The following is a 23,463-nucleotide window of genomic DNA, read 5'->3' as shown; positions in this document are numbered from 1 at the left end:
CAGCCAATGAGAGGGCAGATTGTAAGGGGTGGCGGCAGACAAGTCAGAGGCAGGAGAGCAAAAACGGTTTCCAACGGCACAGCTTAATAATAAAATCCCACCGGAAAACAGAACAATCAATAAATGGACACATAACCCGACGCACACCAGACATAACGTGCACAAGCACTTACAACAAACAATACCAGACAAGGACATGGGGGGGAACAGAGGGTTAAATACACAACATGTAATTGATGGAATTGAAACCAGGTGTGTGGGAAGACAAGACAAAACAAATGGAAAGGTGGATCGGCGATGGCTAGAAGACCGGTGACGTCGACCGCCGAACGTCGCTCGAACAAGGAGAGGGCCCAACTTCGGAGGAAGCCGAGACACAGATAGTGAACAACAGGCACAACGCTGATGTAAAGTAGTTTTTTTTTCCAAGGTTGCCGAAGCGCCACATGAGTCCACATATATCAGTCCATTCACAACAACCTAAACAATACAAACCTTTTATTTGATCAAATAAGCCTCACGTAGCATATTAGCAATTACATTTTTTGTTGGCCAAATCCGACACTCATTGCCCTCCACACAAAAATTCCTCACTTTGTAGTCTTATTTTCGTGGACAGATTTTGGGTGATTTTAGAGCCTTTAATGTCCAACAACGAAAATTATATAATTAACAAAAACACAAATCACCTATTGGGGAACCCTGCAGTAGAGTATTGCAATATTATTTTTCATGATTTTATATCAACACTGTGACTCAAAGTATCGATTTGTAAAAATAAAATAAAAACATATACACGGTGCCTTCGGAAAGTATTCAGACCCCTTGACTTTTTCCACATTTTGTTACATTACAGCCATATTCTAAAATGCATTAAATACAATATTTCCTCCTCAATCTACACACAATTTAGAATTAAGGTATTTAGAAATGGTTGAACATTGAGCTCAGGTGCATCCTGTTTCCATTGATCATCCTTGAGATGTTATTACAACTTGGAGTTCACCTGAGGTAAATGCAAATGTTTGGAGATGATTTGGAAAGGCTCTCACCTGTCTATATAAGGTGACAGTGCATGTCAGAGCAAAAACCAAGCCATGAGGTCGAAGGAATTGTCCGTTGAGATCCGTGACAGGAATGTGTTGTGGCACAGATCTGGGGAAGGATACCAAAAATGTCTGCAGTAATGAAGGTCCCCAAAAACACAGTGACCTCTATCATTCTTAAATGGAAGAAGTTTGGAACCACCAAGACTCTACCTAGAGCTGGCTGTTTTTCAGCGGCAGGGAGTGGGAGACTAGTCAGGATCGAGGGAAAGATGAACGGAGCAAAGTACAGAGAGATCCTTAATCAAAACTTGGTCCAGAGCGATCAGGACCTCGGACCGGGGTGAAGGTTCACCTTCCAACAGGACAACGACACTAAGCACACAGCCAAGACAACGCAAGAGTGGATTCGGGTCAATTCTCTGAATGTTCTTGAGTGGCCCAGCCAGAGCCCAGACTTGAACCCGATCGAACATCTCTGTAGAGACCTGAAAATAGCTGTGCAGTGACACTTCCCATTCAACCTGACAGAGCTTGAGAGGATCTGCAGAAAGTAATGGTAGAAACTCCCCAAATACAGGTGTGCCAAGTTTGTAGCATCATACCCAAGAAGACTAGAGTTTGTAATTGTTGTCAAAGGTGCTTCAACAAAGTAAAGTAAAGGGTCTGAATACTTATGTAAATGTAATAGTTCCGTTTTTCATTTTTAATACATTTGCAAAAATTTCTAAAAAACAGTTTTTGAAGTGTCATTATTGCGTGTAGATTGAGGGGGGGAAACAATGGAATCCATTTTAGAATAAGGCTGTAATGTAACAATGCTGAATGCACTGTATGTATATTTATGTACACTCAGTGTACAAAACATTAGGAAAACACCTTCCAAATATTGAGTAACATCCCCTTTTGGCCTCAGAACAGCATTCATTTGTCAGACTACAAGGTGTGCAAAGCATTCCACAGGGATATTTGTCCACTATGTTATAAATGGCGCCAGAAGAAATGGCAGCAGTTTTACGGGCACCCAGCCAATTGTGCTGTTATGTGTTTTTTCCGCATTATTTGTAACTTATTTTGTAGGCAGGTGCAGAGGACAAAGAGCCGGATGCCTCGTCAGGACCCGGAGAAGGCGAGTGGGAAAGCTGCCATTACCACCAATACTACTCGCCAACATGCAATCATTGGACAATAAATTAGACAAAGTGCGATCATGAGTATCCTACCAACGTGACATCAAAAACTGTAATATCCTATGTTTCACGGAATCGTGGCTGAATGACAACATGGATACTCAGCTAGCGGATATACGCTACACCAGAAAGATAGAACAGCACACGAGGGAAGGCGAGGGAGGGCTGTGGTGCACAATCTAAGGAAGTCTCTAGATTTTGCTCGCCTGAAGTAGAGTATATTTTGATCAATTGCAGGCCACACCACTGGCCTAGAGAGTTTTCAGCCATATATTTCGTGGCTCTTTATTTACCACCACAGACAGATGCTGGCACCTAAGACAGCACTCAGTCAGATGTATAAGGAAATAAGCAAACAGAAAACCACTCACCCAGAGGCGGCGCTCCTAGTGGCCAGAGACTTTAATGCAGGGAAACTTAAATCAGTTCAATCAAATTTCTATCAACATGTTAAATGTGCAACCAGAGGTTAAAAAAATCTAAATGACCTGTATTCCACACACAGAGACGCGTACAAAGCTCTCCCTCGCCCTCCATTTGGTAAACCAAACACAACTTTATCCTCCGGATTCCTGCTTACAAGCAGAAATTAAGGCAGGAAACACCAGTGACTCGATCTATAAAAAAAGTGGTCAGATGAAGCAGATGCTAAGCTACAGGACTGTTTTGCTATCACAGACTGGAACATGTTCCGGGATTCTTCCGATGACATTGAGGAATACACCACATCAGTCACTGGCTTTATCAATAAGTGCATCTAGGACGTCGTCCCCACAGTGACTGTACGTACATATCCCAACCAGAAGCCATGGATTACAGGCAACATTCGCACGGAGAAAAAAGGTAGAGCTGCTGCTTTCAAGGTGCGGGACTCTAACCCGGAAGCTTACAAGATATCCTGCTATGCCCTGAGACGAACCATCAATTGGCAAAGCGTCAATACAGAGCTAAGATTGAATCATACTACACCGGCTCCGACACTCGTCTTATGTGTCAGGGCTTGCAAACTATTACAGACTACAAAGGGAAGCACAGCCGTGAGCTGCCCAGTGACACGAGCCTACCAGACGAGCGAAATCACTTCTATGCTCGCTTCGAGGCAAGCAACACTGAGGCATGCATGAGAGCATCAGCTGTTCCGGACAACTGTGTGATCACGCTCTCCGTAGCCGGCTTGAGTAAGACCTTTACCATGCTCCGGGCATGTGCTGACCATCTGGTAGGTGTCTTCACTGACATTTTCAACATGTTTCTGATTGAGTCTGTAATACCAACATGTTTCAAGCAGACCACCATAGTCCCTGTGCCCAAGAACATAAAGGCAACCTGCCTAAATGACTACAGACCTGTGAAGTGCTTTGAAAGGTTGGTAATGGCTCACATCAACACTATTATCCCAGAAACCCTAGACCCACTCCAATTTGCATACCGCCCAAACAGATCCACAGATGATGCAATCTCTATTGCACTCCACACTCCCCTTTCCCACCTGGACAAAAGGAACACTTATGTGAGATTGCTATTCATTGACTACAGCTCAGCGTTCAAAACCATAGTACCCTCAAAGCTCATCACTAAGCTAAGGATCCTGGGATGAAACAACCCCCTCTGCAACTGGATACTGGACTTCCTGACGGGCCACACCCAGGTGGTGAGGGAAAGCAGCAGCACATCTGCCACATCTGCCATCCTCAGCACTGGAACTCCCTAGGGGTGCGTGCTCAGTCCCCTCCTGTACTCCCTGTTCACCCACGACTGCATGGCCAGGCACGACTCCAACACCATCATTAAGTTTGCAGATGACACAACAGTGGTAGGCCTGATCACCGGCAACAACGAGACAGCCTATAGGGAGGAGGTCAGAGACCTGGCCGTGTGGTGCCAGAATAACAACCTATCCCTCAACATAACCAAGACTAAGGAGATGATTGAAGATTAAAGGAAAAGGAGGACCGAGCACGCCCCCATTCTCATCGACGGGGCTGTAGTGGAGCAGGTTGAAGAGCTTCAAGTTCCTTGGTGTCCACATCAACAACAAACTAGAATGGTCCAAACACACCAAGACAGTCGTGAAGAGGGCACAACAAAACCTATTCCCCCTCAGGAAACTAAAAAGATTACAGCTGCAACATCGAGAGCATCCTGACTGGTTGCATCACTGCCTGATACGGCAATTGCTCGGCCTCTGACCGCAAGGCACTACAGAGGGTAGTGCGTACGGCCCAGTACATCACTGGGGCTAAACTGCCTGCCATCCAGGACCTCTACACCAGGCGGTGTCAGAGGAAGGCCCTAAAAATTGTCAAAGACCCTAGCCACCACAGTCATAGACTGTTCTCTCCACTATCGAATGGCAAGCGGTACCGGAGTGCCAAGTCTCGGACAAAAAGGCTTCCCAACAGTTTTTACCCCCAAGCCATAATCAAATGGCTACCCGGACTATTTGCATTGTGTGCCCCCCCAGCCCCTCTTTCTACGCTGCTGCTACTCTCTGTTTATCATATATGCATAGTCATTTTATCTGTACATTCATGTACATGCTACCCCAATTGTGCTGACAAACTAGTGCTCCCGCCCATTGGCTAACCGGGCTATCTGCATTGTGTCCCACCCACCACCCGCCAACCCCTCTTTTATGCTACTGCTTCTCTCTGTTCATCATATATGCATAGTCACTTTAACCATATCTACATGTACATACTACCTCAATCAGCCTGACTAACCGGTGTCTGGATGTAGCCTCGCTGATTTTATAGCCTCGCTACTGTATATAGCCTGTCTTTTTACTGTTGTTTTATTTCTTTACTTACCTATTGTTCACCTGATACCCTTTTTGCACTACTTGGTTTGATTTGACGTTGACTCCATCCCTTTTCACAGTTGTATCAAGTTGTCAGGATGTCCTTTTGGTGGTGCATCATTCTTGTTACACATTGGAAACTGTTGAGTGTGAAAAACCTAGCAGCCTTGCAGTTCTTGACACACAAACTGGTGCGCCTGGCACATACTACCATTCTCCGTTCAAAGGCACTTAAATCTGTTGTCTTGCCCATTCACCCTCTGAATGGCACATATACACAATCCATGTCTCAGTTGTCTGAAGGCTTAAAAATCTTTCTTTAACCAGTCCTTCATCTACACCGGTGTTTCCCATACTCGGTCCTCAGGACCTCAAGAGGTGCACGTTTAGTTTTTTGCCCGAACACTACACAGCTGATTCAAATGATTAAAGCTGACTCTTTTAATCAGGTGTGTAGTGCTAGGGCAAAAACCAAAATGTGCAGCCTTGGAGTCCAGAGGACCGAATTTTGAAAAACCTGAGCTACTCTGATTGAATTGTATTTAACATCAATAAGGGATCACCTGGTCAGGGATTCACCTGGTCATTCTATGTCATGGAAAGGGCAGGTGTTCCTAATGTAGTTTTAATTTTAAAAATTGCTGGGTAGTTAACATTAGTCAGCACTATAGTTGGCTGTACCTGCTCCAGAATTTTGGTATTTTTTATCCTATAGCTTGTTCTTCATCTTCTTTTTTATGTTTTAAATGTTGAGCCAACATGTTTTGGACACTTATCTCAAACTTGTTTTCTTAGGGCTCTCTCTTGTCCCTCTTCAGTAGACATAGTAAGCAATAAAATCGCAATGAATATAGAATCGTGAAACATATAGAATCGCAAAACATATCGCACCTAAGCATTGTGATAATATAGTACTGTGAGGTCCCTGGCAATTCCCTGCCCTACTCTCTAACGGACATCATCCTGTCCTCTGTGTTCATTCCTCCAGCTGAAAGGGCATTTTTGCCCCCCCCCCAGGTTTATCATTGGAATGTGATACAAAACGAGGCACATGTCATTGCTCTGTCTTTCCCCCTGATAGGGCCAGATCTACATGTCATTGCTCTGTCTTTCCCCCTGATAGGGCCAGATCTACATGTCATTGCTCTGTCTTTCCCCCTGATAGGGCCAGATCTACATGTCATTGCTCTGTCTTTCCCCCTGATAGGGCCAGATCTACATGTCATTGCTCTGTCTTTCCCCCTGATAGGGCCAGATCTACATGTCATTGCTCTGTCTTTCCCCCTGATAGGACCAGATATACATGTCATTGCTCTGTCTTTCCCCCTGATAGACAGAGCAATGACATGTAGATCTGGTCCTATCAGGGGGAAAGACAGAGCAATGACATGTAGATCTAGTCCTATCAGGGGGAAAGACAGAGCAATGACATGCAACAAAAACAACAACAAATCTATGTTACTAATCTCCTTCATTAAGCCATTAAGTAGTGAGAGCGAGGGATTTGTTTGTTTATTTGTGTAATTGCCTCATCCCTAATGCATCCCTCTAGTGCTGTAAACAGAGGACTGTCAAAGTCATTTATTGTCATCTTCAAGGTTACACTTTTTTTTGGTGTTACAGATGAACTAGCTAAATAAGACACAACCAGAGGCCATAGGGCAGGGTTACCCAAATGGCGGCCTGTGGGCCCACTTTTTTAAATAATATATTTAAATAATATTTTGTTGTTGGACATAAGACTGTAAAAACACCAGCAAATCAGAAAAGTGATTTTGGAAATCTGTTCAAAAGTATTCCCATGCACAACAGAGAGATATGTGATCGTTTACAAATGTAAGCAAGGTTTGAAATGATTATGTCTTGGTCAAATATTACATCTGTTACATCTGTGCAGTCTAAAAATGTCATTGTAATTATGTTCTGGCCCCTGACCATCCGCTCAATGAAATAAAATTGGCCCGCAGCCGGATCTAGTTGATGATCCCAGCCAGGGCATGATGACCTCCGCCTTCTGTTTAACTAATGAGACTAGTGTTGATATTCGACCTGAACATTTTTACCATCAGTTTAAAGGAGTGGTGAGCAGGTGGACGGGCAGGGAATCCATTTTGTCTCATGAGATGAAGAGCGATGATATTTAGAGCACATCTCTCCACCAATGCTCAATGGTCTTCGTCACCCCCATTTGATTTTTGGATGAATGTGATTCATTTCATTCTAATTTGACATACATTTGACCTTCTAGGCTTAATGAAAAGCATGTTGTTCATTACACATTTGATTTCCACAGCCTTCAACTGATTCATGGATTCATTTTTGATGGATTGCTTTTCTCTCTCGTTATCATCACACAGTACCCGAGAGTTGAGAGATAAACGCAGCTGTAATTTCCAGTGTGTTGATAAGCCATCGTCTCTCACGTAGCTTCTCCCTCCCCCGGGATGTGTTACTGAATTCATTGGTCATACAAGGTAGAGCTGACATTTCATATCGGAGTGACGAATGGTAACTTGGGGTTACAGAAGCGATGTGTCGGTGCCATTTTGTTTGGCACACCTTTTTAAACTACATGCGCCATCTGTGAACACTGACTCGCTCCATAACATACCTTTTGAGAAGCCAATAGGAATGTTGCCAGAACATCTCTATAAAAGCTCTTAGGTGTATTTGACACACAGGAGGTTGGTGGCACCTGAATTGGGGAGGACCGGCTCATGGTAATGGCTGGAACGGAATGGGTGGAATGATGTCAAATACATCAAACACATGGTTTCCAAAGTGTCTTTTTACGTTTGGAGCTGAGCTCAAATTGTTGTACCGAATCATTTCTCCATTGGACCAACAGATGAATATTGCCAGGACATCTCTATAGATGTTACAGGTGTATTTGTACCGAAACATAAAAGGACGCTTTGCCAAAAAGGCACACTGCTGTCTCTATTATACTCCAAGGCCTTGTGTTGGAGCAGAGAACATTGCTTTATGTGAGTCTTAGAAGGATGCCGACTGTATGGTTGATGTGCAGTCAAACGAGTGGCCGTGTCTGACGGTCTGTGTAGGGTGAAGGTTTCTCTCTGTGTTCCGTGACCGTGCCGTTATGTTTGCTGCGTAGCCCCTGGGAGTTATTGTTGTGTGTTCCTTTTGACTCACCGCTGATGTCCTATAGGGGCCAGCGTACGTTGGCAAAAGAGTTGTTGTTATGCTAGCTCACGAACGTGAGGATGTTAGAGTTGAAGCTAATAAACCTGAGCCATTTATAAACAACTATGTCTTGTTCTTCCTCCATAACATTGCTGATGATAACACATGCAGTTTGTTTGCCTGTGGAGAGGTTGTTGTCATCTTCACCGGGTGAAACTGAGTGAAGCTCAGTGAAGTTCAAGCCACAGTGATCGTCTCAGTTGTGGTTATGGAAACTCTTTGGGCTTTGTAACCATATGGAAGAAGTGTAAGTGTGGTTAGCCCTGTAGTGTGGGTTTGCCCTGTAGTGGGAGAGGAGAGGAGGTGGAAGGGAAGGGAAGGGAGAGGAGAGGAGAGGAGAGGAGAGGAGAGGAGAGGAGAGGAGAGGAGAGGAGAGGAGAGGAGAGGAGAGGAGAGGAGAGGAGGGGGAAAGGGAGAGGAAATGAGGAGGAGAGGAGAGGTGAAGGAGAGGGAGAGGAGAGGGAAAGGGAGGGAGGGAGGGAGAGGGAGAGGAGGGGAGAGGGGATGGAGAGGCGGGCGAGACGAGAGGAGAAGAGGGGGAGACAGAGAGGAGAGCGTCTCAGGGCTGACTATAATTAGAGAGTTGACTTCTCTGTTTAGACAGGAGGACAGGGGGAGAGGGCACTACTCACTCCTCTCAACCCACTGGCATTGTTATATTATCACTGAGATACTGTTCTTCACTTTGTCAAGTCAAGTCACAACTGTCCCTATATACACACACACACACACACACACACACACACACACACACACACACACACACACACACACAAACACACGTTTTCCTCCGCTCAGCCATAACCCATACCCTATATTGTGTTGCCTGCCTGCCTCCGGAGGACCTGCTCCTCTCCCCCGTTGACCACCTCTTCCCTCTGCTCAAGTCATGTGGCTCCCTCTTGACTGCCACTCCATCTGTTGGAGGATTGAAAAAAGAAAATGTCCAACTGTGGCTGAACATCGTAGCCCAGGCCTACGCTGTCATATAGCTGTTTTATTTGATTCTTGTTTGTTTTGAGATTATTTATGTAATTAAAAGCGTTATATAATAATAATAATAATAATAATAATAATTCTATTCCCCCCCAGGTTCCCATGACTCCTTCAGTTTCTACATAGACGAGTCCTCTCCGGTGGGTCCTGAGCAGACTGACGCTGTCCAAAACTTTGTGTCGGTCTTTGGCACGGTGGCCAAGAAGCTGATGCGTAAATGGCTGGCCACTCAGACTATGAACTTCTCCAGCCAGCTGGAGGCCGGCGTCCGCTTCTTTGACCTGCGCATTTCCACCAAGCCCCGGGACCCAGACAACGAACTCTTCTTTGCTCATGGCCTCTTCAGCGCCACGGTGAATATAATTACTCCCTACGACTCTATTTCCTCCTACAGAACCTCAGGTGTTTTTCCTGACCGCCTGACCTGACCAGAAAGAAAACTCTGGACCGTAGTTATTTTCTATACAGGTCAAGAGGTCAGGAAAAACTCTGGACCTTATTCAGTGGGTACTGGTCTGACACCATATTTGCTCCCTTGTGGGGGTGTGTTGTGCTTCCAGGTGAGAGAAGGTCTGGAGCAGATCAGCTCCTTCCTGTCGGCCCATGCCAGAGAGGTTGTGTTCCTGGACTTTAACCACTTCTACGGGGTTCAGAACCTGCACCATGAGAAGTTGGTCTCAATGCTGAGAGACGTGTTCGGGGAGAAACTCGCCCCCGTCGTCTTCGCTCAGGAGGTAAGATACACTCTACTGTACAAACAAATTAAACACCTTCAATCTCCGTGCTCCCTCAAGAGCATATGGGGATCACCTTGACTCCACAGCCCTATGGCCCTGGAGGTTCCTAAAGACAGAACCCCTCCCAACACTCCTCCCTCGCCCTCTAGGTGAGTCTCCAGTACCTGTGGGAGAAAGAGTACCAGGTATTGGTGTTCTACCACAGTCCTATGGCCCTGGAAGTGCCATTTCTATGGCCTGGTCAGATGATGCCTGCTCCCTGGGCCAACACCACTGACCCTGAAAAGCTGATCCAGTTCCTCCAGGCCTCTGTGGCTGACCGCAGGTCTGTATGGCCCTCTATCTTTCACCTATCCGTCTATTCCTGGACAGTGTGTTAAACCTTTGGGGAAAGCACTTCCAGATAGATGTAGGCTCTTAATTTGATCGCCCTGTTGCAGGAGAACATTCCTGCAATGCAGGACATTTTAAACTTGTAGTGTGTTTGAGGTTTGAAAAGGCTTCTGAAATGTCTGACTTTGCTCTTACAAAAAGTGTATCAACCCCTACAAAAATGATTATAGTCCACATTATAATTCACATTTCCTGTTGCTGCAGGATGATGTTCCTGATGTAGAAAGCTGGCTCCATTTAAGATCATACTTTCATCTTTAATTGTGCCTGTATAAGTAAAGTTTGATGTGATTTGTGTAATGGCAGGAGGAAGGGAACATTCTTTGTCTCCCAAGTGGTCCTCACACCTAAGGCCAGCACCGTCATGAAAGGAGTAGCCAGCGGACTGAGGGAGACCATTACAGAGAGGTGAGCTGGTTTGTTTCTCTCTGTATGTATGTATGTATGTATGTATGTATGTATGTATGTATGTATGTATGTATGTATGTATGTATGTATGTATGTATGTATGTATGTATGTATGTATGTAATGTAATGTAATGTAATGTAATGTAATGTATGTATGTATGAATACAGTTGAAGTTGGAAGTTTACATACACTTATGTTGGTGTCATTAAAACTCGTTTTTCAACCACTCCACAAATGTCTTGCTAAAAAACTATATAATTGGCAAGTCGGTGAGGACAGCTAATTTGTGCATGACACAAGTCATTTTTCCAAAAATTGTTAACAGACAGATCATTTCATTTATAGTTCACTGTATCACAATTCCAGTGGGTCAGAAGTTTACATACGCTAAGTTGACTGTGCCTTTAAACAGCTTGGACAATTCCAGAAAATGATGTCATGACTTTTGAAGCTTCTGATAGGCTAATTCACAACATTTGAGTCAATTGGAGGTGTACTTGTGGATGTATTTCAAGGCCTACCTTCAAACTCAGTGCCTCTTTGCTTGACATCATGGGAAAATCAAAATAAATCAGCCAAGGCCTCAGAAAAACAATTGTTGACCTCCACAAGTCTGGTTCATCCTTGGGAGCAATTTCCAAATGCCTGAAGGTACCACGTTCATTTGTACAAACAATAGTACGCAAGTTTAAACACCATGGAACCACGCAGCCATCATACCGCTCAGGAAGGAGACGCGTTCTGTCTCCTAGAGATGAATGTACTTTAGTGCGAAAAGTGCAAATCAATTCCAGAACAACAGCAAAGGACCTTGTGAAGATGCTGGAGGAAACAGGTACAAAAGCATCTATATCCACAGTAAAACGAGTCCTATATCGACATAACCTGAAAGGCCGCTCAGCAAGGAAGAAGCCACTGCTCCAAAACCGCCATAAAAAAGTCAGCCTACGGTTTGCAACTGCACATGGGGACAAAGATGGTACTTTTTGGAGAAATGCCCTCTGGTCTGATGAAACAAAAATAGAACTGTTTGGCCATAATGACCATCGTTATGTTTGGAGGAAAAAGGGGGAGGCTTGCAAGCCGAAGAACACCATCCCAACCGTGAAGCATGGGGGTGGCAGCATCATGTTGTGGGAGTGCTTTGCTACAGGAGGGACTGGTGCACTTCACAAAATAGATGGCATCATGAGGAATGAAAATTATGTGAATATATTGAAGCAACATCTCAAGACATCAGTCAGGAAGTTAAAGCTTGGTGGCAAATGGGTCTTTCCAAATGGAAAATGACCCCAAGCATACTTCCAAAGTTGTGGCAAAATGTCTTAAGGACAACAAAGTCAAGGTATTGGAGTGGCCATCACAAAGCCCTGACCTCAATCCCAAATGAAATTTCTGGGCAGAACTGAAAAAGCGTGTGTGAGCAAGGAGGCCTATAAACCTGACTCAGTTACACCAGCTCTGTCAGGAGAAATGGGCCAAAATTCACCCAATTTATTGTGGGAAGCTTGTGGAAGGCTACCCAAAACGTTTGACCCAAGTTAAACAATTTCAAGGCAATGCCACCAAATACTAATTGAGTAATTGAGTGTATGTAAACTTCTAACCCACTGGGAATGTGATGAAAGAAATAAAAGCTGAAATAAATCATTCTCTCTACTATTATTCTGACATTTCACATTCTTAAAATAAAGTGGTGATCCTAACTGGCCTAAAACAGGGAATTTTTACTGGGATTAAATGTCAGGAATGGTGAAAAACTGAGTTTAAATGTATTTGGCTAAGGTGTATGTAAACATCCGACTTCAACTGTGTGTGTGTGTGTGTGTGTGTGTGTGTGTGTGTGTGTGTGTGTGTGTGTGTGTGTGTGTGTGTGTGTGTGTGTGTGTGTGTGTGTGTGTGTGTGTGTGTGTGTGTGTGTGTGTGTGTGTGTGTGTGTGTGTGTGTGTGTGTGTGTGTGTGTGTGTGTGTGTGTGTGTGCGGTTATAAAGGACATTTGTGAGTTATTTCATGTTCAATGTGGGAGAGAAATTGAGACGAGAAACAACACACACACTATGAGTCACTGTGGCAAAAGGTATATATATGTATCTTCAGGAATATGACACCGGCCTCACTTGCTCCGTGATGACAACACTGTAGGGATACTGAGTTTTCCGCCCTATTTCTATTGTCTCTCTTTTTTCTCTATATATCCTTTTTTTTCTCTCAAATTTTTTCCAATTGATCTCAAGAAGAACATTGGGTGCAGTGGCAGAAATGTACAACTCGATTTATATTTCAGGTTTAAAAAGGCTTGTGAAATTTTCCCTTACCAAAAATGTATCAACCCCTACAAATATTTCCATAAATTGTAATCCACATAACAATTCACATTTCCTGCTGCAGCAAACTGGCTCAAATTAAGATCCTACATCTGTACAGAGTATATAATAATATCTCGCCCCCCACATGATTGCACCCAGCAGTCTGTCAGACAGCGCAGACAGCCCTTATCATGCTGACTCATACTGGCCCTTAACCGGTCTAGCTGCTCACCAGCCAGCTCACTGTTACACCAACCAACTGTGAATCATCAAACAGTACATACCTCTATCTCGCTCTGTCACTCTCTCTCGCTCTCTTTCCTTTTCCTTAACCCCATCCTATTCACTGACTATGCATAACACCTTGAGTGCACAAAAGACAAAAATACAGAGATGCAACTATGTGTGTGTGTACATGGTTTCACATCCACATGGACTCCCCTGCAGGGCTCTTCCAAGTATGATGCTGTGGATTCGGGCCCAGAGGCCAGGCGAGAGCGGCATCAATATCATCACAGCTGACTTTGTGGAGCTGGGAGACTTCATCAGCGCTGTCATCACGCTCAACTATCATATGGATGATGAGGAGGAAAATGCCACCTGAGACTGAAAGACAGGGGGTGCCAAAGAGTCAAGTCCTCAGCTCAGTCTCACTTTCTCTTTGGTGTTCATTTTCAGGAGAGGCGTTCCTCTGACTTATTGTATAGGGCTATCAGAGTTTACAGAGGAAGAGAGAGAGAGAGAGAGAGAGAGAGAGAGAGAGAGAGAGAGAGAGAGAGAGAGAGAGAGAGAGAGAGAGAGAGAGAGAGAGAGAGAGAGAGAGAGAGAGAGAGAGAGAGAGAGAGAGAGAGAGAGAGAGAGAGAGAGGAGGGAGAAGGAAACGTTAAGATAGGAGGAGAAAGGAAGGTGGAGGTGGAGATAGGGAGGATGGACTTTGGTGCTCGTTTAGAGTGCCGAAAGTGAATGAGAAATGTTTGGTTTTATCTGTTTTGGGGGTCAAAAGGGCAATTGGTTTTTAACGACGCTTCGCTTGGCTTCGCTTCAAATCTGCTGTAACGATATCTGCTTCTATCCTCCAATCACACAAGCTCGTGTTTCTGGCATTTCCATCTCTGGTGAGGCTTAGGCTAGCTTATTAGCATATTCTACAGACATAAATGTTGTTCGTATTTTAGTGACAGTGATGGCCAACCTACATCAAAACTCATTTTCATTGGTGCCAGTAATACATCTGATTGCCGTCAACCTGATTAACATGTCAACTACTCACACATGGCTGTAGAATTTACTTTATGATGGATGGATGGATTGGTTGATGGATGGATGGAGCTTCCCAAATAGTTATTATAGTTTTTCGATCTCTTTCTACATTTACTGATTATTTTGTCTCTGTATCAGTCCTGTCACCACAATGCGTAAATTGATAACTTCTCCTTGCAGTACATTGATTTAGCTCCTAGACCACCTGTAACAGCACTTTCCCTATGTGACAGATTGCCAGACCGTTCGATATTTGTGTGTCTTTTGATTGATTGCCTCTCCCGAGTGCCCTCTGTAGCGTATTGTAGATCAGTGTTTCCCAACCCTGGTCCTCAAGCTCCCCCAACAGTACACATTTGTATTGTAACCCTGGACAAGCACACCTGATTCAACTTGTCAACTAATCATCAAGCCCTCAATGAGTTGAATGAGGTGTGTTTGTCAAGGGCTACAACAAAACGGTGAACTGTTGGGGGTACTTGAGGACCAGGGTTGGGAAACACTGTTGTAGATGACCATAAAACAGGTTTAATTTCATGTTTCTCGTAATGGGCTTGATATCATTCTAATCTCATGTAGGTGTCTGTTGTACTGAAATATTCACCACAATATTAGATTTTTTTTTTTAAATCATTGAACTTTTCTTCTGTTCATTTACTTGTATAGAATATAATAGAACAGCTATCTGTTGCTTCACTATTACTCATGTGTTTGCCTGCTTAATTGCATTCAGTCTAGTAGAAAGATGTTTCCCTTGCTTTACCCTGCACCTATTCAGGACAAACTGTAAATGCTAAACTAGGAAGAAAAGTTCTATTTGAAGTGGCACTTGCGGCGTAGTGACGACTACAATACGTGTCACATTTCCTTTGCTAAAATTTGTTTTGCACATTATGCAAGAACTTCGCATATATATCATAAGCTTTGCCTCACCCCCCCCCCCCAAATGTTACGATTATTAGTGCATCTTTTACAGAGAATGTATTCTGATAAATGGTTATGTAAACTAATATGTTTATTGTGAACCAAAAGAAGGAGGAAATGTTACATTTTGAATAAGTGAATGTGTGTCCTGTACGAAATTGTGCCATTTCCAACTTTTTTCAGTGTGTGTGTGTTTTTATGTAAGAGAGGGACAGACAGACACAGACACAGACACAGACACAGACACAGACACAGACACAGACACAGACACAGACAGACAGGATTTAATTGAGTGTTTGTATGTTTTGTGTGTATTGTTCAGAGGTATGAACATTTTCATACAATTTGTATGTGTTAATGACTTCATCACTTAATCTTAAAATATATTTTATATCATGTGAAAAGTTTGTATATAAAGTGCAACGGATTTACTGCCATGTAATTGTAAATGAAAATTAATGCCAAGAATTATCCATAAGAAAGGCTTCTACAGAAATATCTCAGTTGTATTAACACACAAATATATGGTCAATACGAGTTTTGTCCATATCTCTGAAAGTCAAATACACTTCCCAAAATATATATTTTTTTGTAATTAATTAACTATGTGCAAGAATCAAAATATATTTGTAAATATATTTCTTGTCACTTAGTGGATTAATATGTTTTGGATGCTATCCTAACCTGACTATAACTACTTGAGTTGTTTGTGTTCATCTCAAGTAAGAAAATACTCAAGACCATTTAACATTTATCACCAACATGTGTACACTGCACTGCAAACACGATACGTTAGGATATTCAATAACAACAATTATTAGCAGTCCCAAATAGGTCATGTCCAATGTTTCGCTTAAACTCTGAGACGGTAATACACCTAACAAACAAACTAGTGCAATACACAGTGTAAAATACATGTATTTACTTATAAAGATGATTATTTATAAGTCATCTAATGTTGACATAATTATACCCTCCATATTGTATTCCTTACCTTTCTGTCCATTTTTGATGTGATGAGTCCATTGCTGTGAAATTGTTGTAAAGACCAAACCTTGTTGTGTTGCAATGAAACTGATTCTGTTTTAAGTGGAAGATGACTAATCAAATAAAGCTTCTAAGCCTGTACAGTATGTTGATGAGACTCTCCATGATCCTATTTGCATTATTTCACATGGGAGGGAAAAACAAAAGATAAGAGACTTCTGAGCTGAGGGACTGACTTCGACTGCTCACAATTAAATTGGTCACATCAGAAGCATATCTCCAGATTTGGCTTGACTTTCTACCTACTCAAAAAGAGCCTCCAGGAACCATCCTTGCCAGTTACCAGGGTGACCAGGAGAGGCACATGCTGTGACCTTGTTGTGGTGTGTTCCCTCTAATCTCCACCCCGTCGTACGGGCAGCCAGGTGTATTTATCAAACACTGATGAATATTAACTCCTAGCAGACAAGAAAGAGTCCTGTCTGTTTACTGATGCGCTGGCCCTGTTTGTTTGTGTGTGTGCGTACTTGTTTGTCCATGCACGTGTGTGTTTCTAAATATAGCCCTTTCAGTAAAAAGCATGTGCTCAGTAATTAAGCTGTGCTGGGTTATGCTAGGCTACCGGGAACTGACAGTACAGCAGAATGCAACACAGTGAGGACCAATGCACTCCTTTCACTTGTCTGAAACCATAATGTTAAAGGAAACCAGGGTGCTTCAGTTCACTAAGTAAATACACCTCTCTTGTGCTGTAACATTCCAACGAAACGGTAGACATGTCACATGTTCATCTGTGACTTTTGGTGCAGACATGCAGTATCTAAGCCTCACTGGAGGATGTGGGGGTGATATTAAAATGGATGTTAGGTTTCAGCCAGATACCTACATTAATCCAACCTCTCTAGGGAATCCATGTTCTTTCCTCTAATGTGAGAGTGGAGGCAGGAGATTCTGCTTTAGGGGTGGATGCAAGAGCCGACGTATTCAGAAAAGCGAGTGAGAGGGTGATTGCTTTGGGCGGAGATTTTGTTAGAAGGGGGGAGGGATGAGAGAACCAGGTTAACCCTCTAGTAACATAATTACAACAAACAACCCATCAAAATCAATCAGTTTACGCTACAGATATCTGATGCGTCTGATTTTGCACATCCGCATCTGCAGTGAAAGGTGGCAGAGCGAGAGCGATGTTTGTCAGACCATGAGACATAACGAAAATTGGTCTTGTAATGAAAACGTCTGTAGCGATTTGACCTACCGTTTTGCTCTACGACCCCCACAAGTGTCACGGGACTCATCTGAAGGTAACCGGTGCCGGTTTTAAAAAATGTATGGAAGTGTGAAAGCAGTTTTGTGGCCACTCAAAAAAGGGCCTAAATAGGTGTGGGAAAAAAAATATACTGTTGAAGTCAGAAGTTTACATACACCTCAGACAAATATATTTAAACTCAGTTATTCACAATTCCTGACATTTAATCCTAGTAAAAATTCCCTGTCTTAGGTCGGTTATGATCACCACTTTATTTTAAGAATGTGAAATGTCTGAATAATAATAGAGAGAGAATGATTTATTTCAGCTTTTATTTCTTTCATCACATTCCCAGTGGGTCAGAAGTTTACTTACACTCAATTGGTATTTAGTAGAGTTGCCTTTAAAAGGTTTAACTTGGGTCAAACGTTTCGGGTAACCTTCCACAAGCTTCCCACAATAAGTTGGGTGAATTTTGGCCCATATCCTCCTGACATAGCTGGAGTAACTGAGTCAGGTTTGTAGGCCTCCTTGCTTGCACACGTTTTTTCAGTTCTGCCCACAAATTTCCTATGGGATTGAGGTCAGGGCTTTGTGATGGCCACTCCAATACCCTGACTTTGATGTCCTTAAGACATTTTGCCACAACTTTGGAAGTATGCTTGGGGTTATTGTCCATTTGGAAGACTCATTTGCGACCAAGCTTTAACTTCCTGACTGATGTCTTGAAATGTTGCTTCAATATATCCACCTAATTTTTCATTCCTCATGATGCCATCTCTTTTGTGAAGTGCACCAGTCCGTCCTGCAACAAAGCACCCCCACAACATGTTGCTACCACCCAGTGCTTCACGGTTGTGAGGGTGTTCTTCGGCTTGCAAGCCTCCCCCTTTTTCCTCCAAACTTAACAATGGTCATTATGGCCAAACAGTTCTATTTTTGTTTCATCAGACCAGAGGACATTTCTCCGCAAAGTATCATCTTTGTCCCCATGTGCAGTTGCAAACCGTAGTCTGGCTTTTTTTCTGGAAGTTTTGGAGCAGTGGCTTCTTCCTTGCTGAACGGCCTTTCAGGTTATGTTGATATAGGACTCGTTTTACTGTGTATATAGATATAGATACTTTTGTACCCGTTTCCTCCAGCCTGTTCACAATGTAATTTGCTGTTGTTCTGGGATTGATTTGCACTTTTCGCACCAAAGTACGTTCATCTCTAGGACACAGAATGCGTCTCCTTCCTGAGCGGTATGATGGCTGCGTGTGCCCATGGTATTTATACTTGGTTACTATTGTTTGTACAGATGAACGTGGTACCTTCAGGCATTTGGAAATTGCTCCCAATGATGAACCAGACGTGTGGAGGTCTATGATTGTTTTTCTGAGGTCTTGACTGATTTCTATTGATTTTCCCATGATGTCAAGCAAAAGAGACACTGAATTTGAAGGTAGACCTTGAAATACATCCACAGGTAGACCTCGAATTGACTCAAATTATGTCAATTACCCTATCAGAAGCTTCTAAAGCCATGACATCATTTTCTGGAATTGTCCAAGCTGTTTAAAGGCATAGTCAACTTGGTGTATGTAAACTTCTGACCCACTGGAATTGTGATACAGTGAATTATGAGTGAAATAATCTGCCTGTAAACCATTTTTTTGAAAAATGACTAGTGTCATGTACATAGTAGATGTCCTAACCGACTTGCCAAAACTTTAGTTTGTTAACAAGAAATGTTTGGAGTGATTGAAAAAAAAAACGACTTGCCAAAACTTTAGTTTGTTAACAAGAAATGTTTGGAGTGATTGAAAAAAAACTAGCTTTAATGTATGTGAACTTCCGACTTCAACTGTATATATTTGATATATATATATATATATTACACATATATTACACACATTAGATATATATATTACACATATATATATCCTGAGCTTTCTTATAAACTCAGCAGAAAAAAGAAACGTCCTCTCACTGTCAACTGTGTTTGTTTTCAGCAAACTTAACATGTGAAAATATTTGTATGACCATAACAAGATTCAACATCTGAGACATAAATTGAACAAGTTCCACATACATGTGACTAACAGAAATGGAATAATCTGTCCCTGAACAAAGGGGGAGGGTCAAAATCAAAAGAAACAGTCAGTATCTGGTGTGGCCACCAGCTGCATTAAGTACTGCAGTGCATCTCCTCCTCATGGACTGCACTAGATGTGCCAGTTCTTGCTGTGAGATGTTACCCCACTCTTCCACCAAGGCACCTGCAAGTCCCCGGACATTTCTGGGGGGAATGACCCTAGCACTTACCCTTCGATCCAACAGGTCCCAGACGTGCTCAATGGGATTGAGATCTGGGCTTCTTCGCTGGCCATGGCAGAACACTGACATTCCTGTCTTGCAGGAAATCACACACAGAACGAGCAGTATGGCTGGTGGCATTGTCATGCTGGAGGGTCATGTCAGGATGAGCCTGCAGGAAGGGTACCACATGAGGGAGGAGGATGTCTTCCCTGTAACGCACAGCGTTGAGATTGCCTGCAATGACAACAAACTCAGTTTCATGATGCTGTGACACACCGCCCCAGACCATGACGGACCTTCTACCTCCAAATTGATCCCGCTCCAGAGTACAGGCTTTGGTGTAATGTTCATTCCTTCAACGATAAACCATCGCCTCTGGTGAGACAAAACCGTGAAGACCACTTTTTACCATTCCTGTCTTGTCCAGTGACGGTGTGTTTTTGCCCATAGGCGACGTTGTTGCTGGTGATGCCTGGTGAGGACCTGCCTCACAACAGTCCAGATTCTCGCAGCCTATTGCGGACTGTCTGAGCACTGATGGAGGGATTGTGCGTTCCTGGTGTAACTCTGGCAGTTGATGTTGCCATCCTGTTCCTGTCCCACTGGTGTGATGTTCGGATGTATCGATCCTGTGCAGGTGTTGTTACACGTGGTCTGCCACTGCGAGGACGATCAGCTGTCCGTCCTGTCTGTCTGTAGCGCTGTCTTAGGCGTCTCACAGTACGGACATTTCAATTTATAGCCCTGGCCACATCTGCAGTCCTCATGCCTCCTTGCAGCATGCCTAAGGCGCGTTCACACAGATTAGCAGGAACCCTGGGCATCTTTCTTTTGGTGTTTTTCAGAGTCAGTAGAAAGGCCTCGTTAGTGTCCTAAGTTTTTATAACTGTGACCTTAATTGCCTACTGTCTGTAAGCTGTTAGTGTCTTAACGACAGTTCCACAGGTATATTAATTGTTTATGGTTCATTGAACAAGCATGGGAAACAGTGTTTAAACCCTTTACAATGAAGATCTGTGAAGTTATTTGGATTTGTATGAATTATCTTTGAAAGACAGGGTCCTGAAAAAGGGACGTTTCTTTTTTTGCTGAGTTTATCTCCTTGATATGACAAACACTTCAAAACATTGTCTTTTTTTGCCATTTATGAATATGTTATTCATCGAGTTTCTCTGGACAATAGTAGTAAAAGCCAAATTCAATATTTTATCAAATAATTGTGTGTTAGTTTATACCTAAAGGGGTCCTAATATTCCACATCAAATAGCTAAATGATCCCCCCTCCAATGGCTTATACCTTTAAGAGTGAAAATAACAGAAGAACAGACAGATGGGAGGAAAGTGAAAAAAAGGTAGGAAAAAAGGAGGAATGGTTAAAGGAAGAGAATGAAAGATGGCCATAGTAGATGATGAAAGAGAGGGAGGTTAGAAGGAGGGAAGTGAGTGAGAGGATAGAAGTACTGTGTTCTGTAACAGGAGGGTCTGTAATATAAATTGTTCTGTCGGGCACTTCCTCATGCTAGTTGATTAGAAGGCTTGTCACATTATCTGGCTGACTTTGCTCAGACTGGCAATTGGTGTGCTAACAGAATCAGCACTGGAGTGAATATTGCATTCCAAGTTAAGAGTTAAGGGCCCGCCAAATATTGCGTTGAAAAAAGATAGATTAATCTGAACATAACGAGGCTGTCAATAAAACCTTGCCATTCCTATCAGCCCCAGAGAGTCAAGTGAAAACTAGCTTTGGAGTTTTAATTATGAAGCCAACCAGACAAATGTGACTTCAGGGTCTGTGAGGAAAGTTAACATGTAAAGTGAATGACAGTTCATTAAGAATATTGACACATGGCTTGATAGGGAACAAACCTCCCAAAGGAGAAAAGAAAGAGGGAGAGAGAGAGAGGGAGAGGGAGAGGGAGAGAGAGAGAAATGGATAGATTGCAAAAGATAAACAGTCTTACACCACATCAACAGTATATTGCTGCAAAATAAAGACTCCGCCTGGAAAGCAGTTTTAATATATATTTATATTTGGGGCGGAAGGCAGCCTAGTGGTCAGAGCAAAAGGTTACTGGATCAAATCCCTTTGCTAACAAGGTAAAAATCTGTTGTTCTGCCCCTGAACAAGGGAGTTAACCCACTGTTCCCGGTAGGCTGTCATTGTAAATAAGAATTTGTCCTTAACTGATTCTTCTAGTTAAAGCTTTTTTTAAATTATTAGAATTAAATGTAAAAATTATGATGTCCTCAAAGCAGACACATATTGCCTCCAGCCTATGCAGGCCATATGACACTTTAAAAAGGGCAATCAAACCCTCAGACAAGTTCCAATTGAAGACATGTTCTGCTGGCTGACAGCTTAATAAACCCTCTACCTAGCCCAGGCATGGGGACTGGTGTATTTACAGTGACTTAATCCACATTTTGTGTTACAGCCTGAATTAAAAATGGATTACAGATTTTTTTCATTCACCCATCTACGCACAATACCCCATAACGACAAAGTGAAAACATGTTTAGACATTTTCGCAAATGTAATGAAATTGAAGTACAGAAATATCTTATTTACATAAGTATTCACACCCCCAAGTCAATCATTTGAAAAATCACATTTGGCGGCTATTACAGCTTTGAGTTGTCTTGGGAACAAGCGATTAGTTTGCGATCCGGTGGCACTCTCTCTGAGCCTCATTACTGTGCAAAGATGCTAGGTACGAGGACCACTACTTCGATGCAGACAAGAAACAGGGTTTATGTGAAATGTTACAGACACAGCTGGACAAGATGGAAGAGAGGCCGCAAGACAGACAGAGCTGAAACTTCATTGCTTGAAAAGGTATGATGAATTCCTTGTTGAAAGAAATAGGTTTTGATTATGCTTTACTGGTAATGGGGACATATGTAAATGCCAACAAAATAACTTTTTGGTCAGTGTGTGTGTGTGTGTGTGTGTGTGTGTGTGTGTGTGTGTGTGTGTGTGTGTGTGTGTGTGTGTGTGTGTGTGTGTGTGTGTGTGTGTGTGTGTGTGTGTGTGTGTGTGAGTGAGTGAGTGAGTGAGTGTGTGAGTGAGTGAGTGAGTGAGTGAGTGAGTGAGTGAGTGAGTGAGTGAGTGAGTGAGTGAGTGAGTGAGTGTGTCAACTATTTAACTGTACTAGAATGCTTAAAAGGTTGCAAAAATGTTAAATATCGGTTATCGGTATCGGATTTTTTGGGAAGGAAAATATTGGATATCGGTTTCGGCCAAAAATGTCATACCAGTGCATCCCTACTTTCCACAAATGGGATTCAAGTCTGGGCTGTGGCTGGGCCACTCAAGGACTTTCACATTCCTGTTCTGAAGCCATTCCAGCGTTGCTTTGTCTATATGGTAAAGATCATTGTCTTGTTCGAATGTAAATCTTCCAGTCTAAGGTAGGTTGCACTCTGAAGTAGGTTCTCATCAAGGATTTGCCTGTATTTGGTACCATTCATTGTTCCCCCTATCCTTACCAAACTCCCAGTCCCTGCTGCTGAAAAGCATCCCCATAGCATGATGCTGCCACCATATTTCACAGTTGGGATGGTGCTGTGCCTGGATTTCTCTGCTTTGCAGCGCTTTGCATCAAGGCCAAATAGTAAACATTTTGTCACACCAGACCTCAGAATCTTTTGCCTCATACCCTCA

The 23,463-nt window shown here is 42.9% G+C and overlaps 1 protein-coding gene across 1 annotated transcript in view; it reads left to right on the top strand.

Annotated features, from left to right (window-relative positions):
* Window positions 1-16,398, top strand: part of plcxd3 (phosphatidylinositol-specific phospholipase C, X domain containing 3) — a 29,609-nt gene extending 13,211 nt beyond the window's left edge. Inside the window, exons 2-6 of the mRNA XM_046346799.1 lie at window positions 9,333-9,589; window positions 9,797-9,970; window positions 10,123-10,298; window positions 10,673-10,774; window positions 13,529-16,398. Of these exons, the coding sequence (XP_046202755.1) occupies window positions 9,333-9,589; window positions 9,797-9,970; window positions 10,123-10,298; window positions 10,673-10,774; window positions 13,529-13,685 (866 nt within the window). The 3' untranslated portion in view covers window positions 13,686-16,398. The remainder of the gene's footprint in view (window positions 1-9,332; window positions 9,590-9,796; window positions 9,971-10,122; window positions 10,299-10,672; window positions 10,775-13,528) is intronic.
* Window positions 16,399-23,463: the final 7,065 nt, after the last annotated feature.

The sequence above is a fragment of the Oncorhynchus gorbuscha genome, linkage group LG04 (genome assembly GCF_021184085.1).
Source record: "Oncorhynchus gorbuscha isolate QuinsamMale2020 ecotype Even-year linkage group LG04, OgorEven_v1.0, whole genome shotgun sequence".
NCBI classification, from domain to species: domain Eukaryota; kingdom Metazoa; phylum Chordata; class Actinopteri; order Salmoniformes; family Salmonidae; genus Oncorhynchus; species Oncorhynchus gorbuscha.
This window is presented reverse-complemented; position numbering and strand designations above follow the sequence as displayed.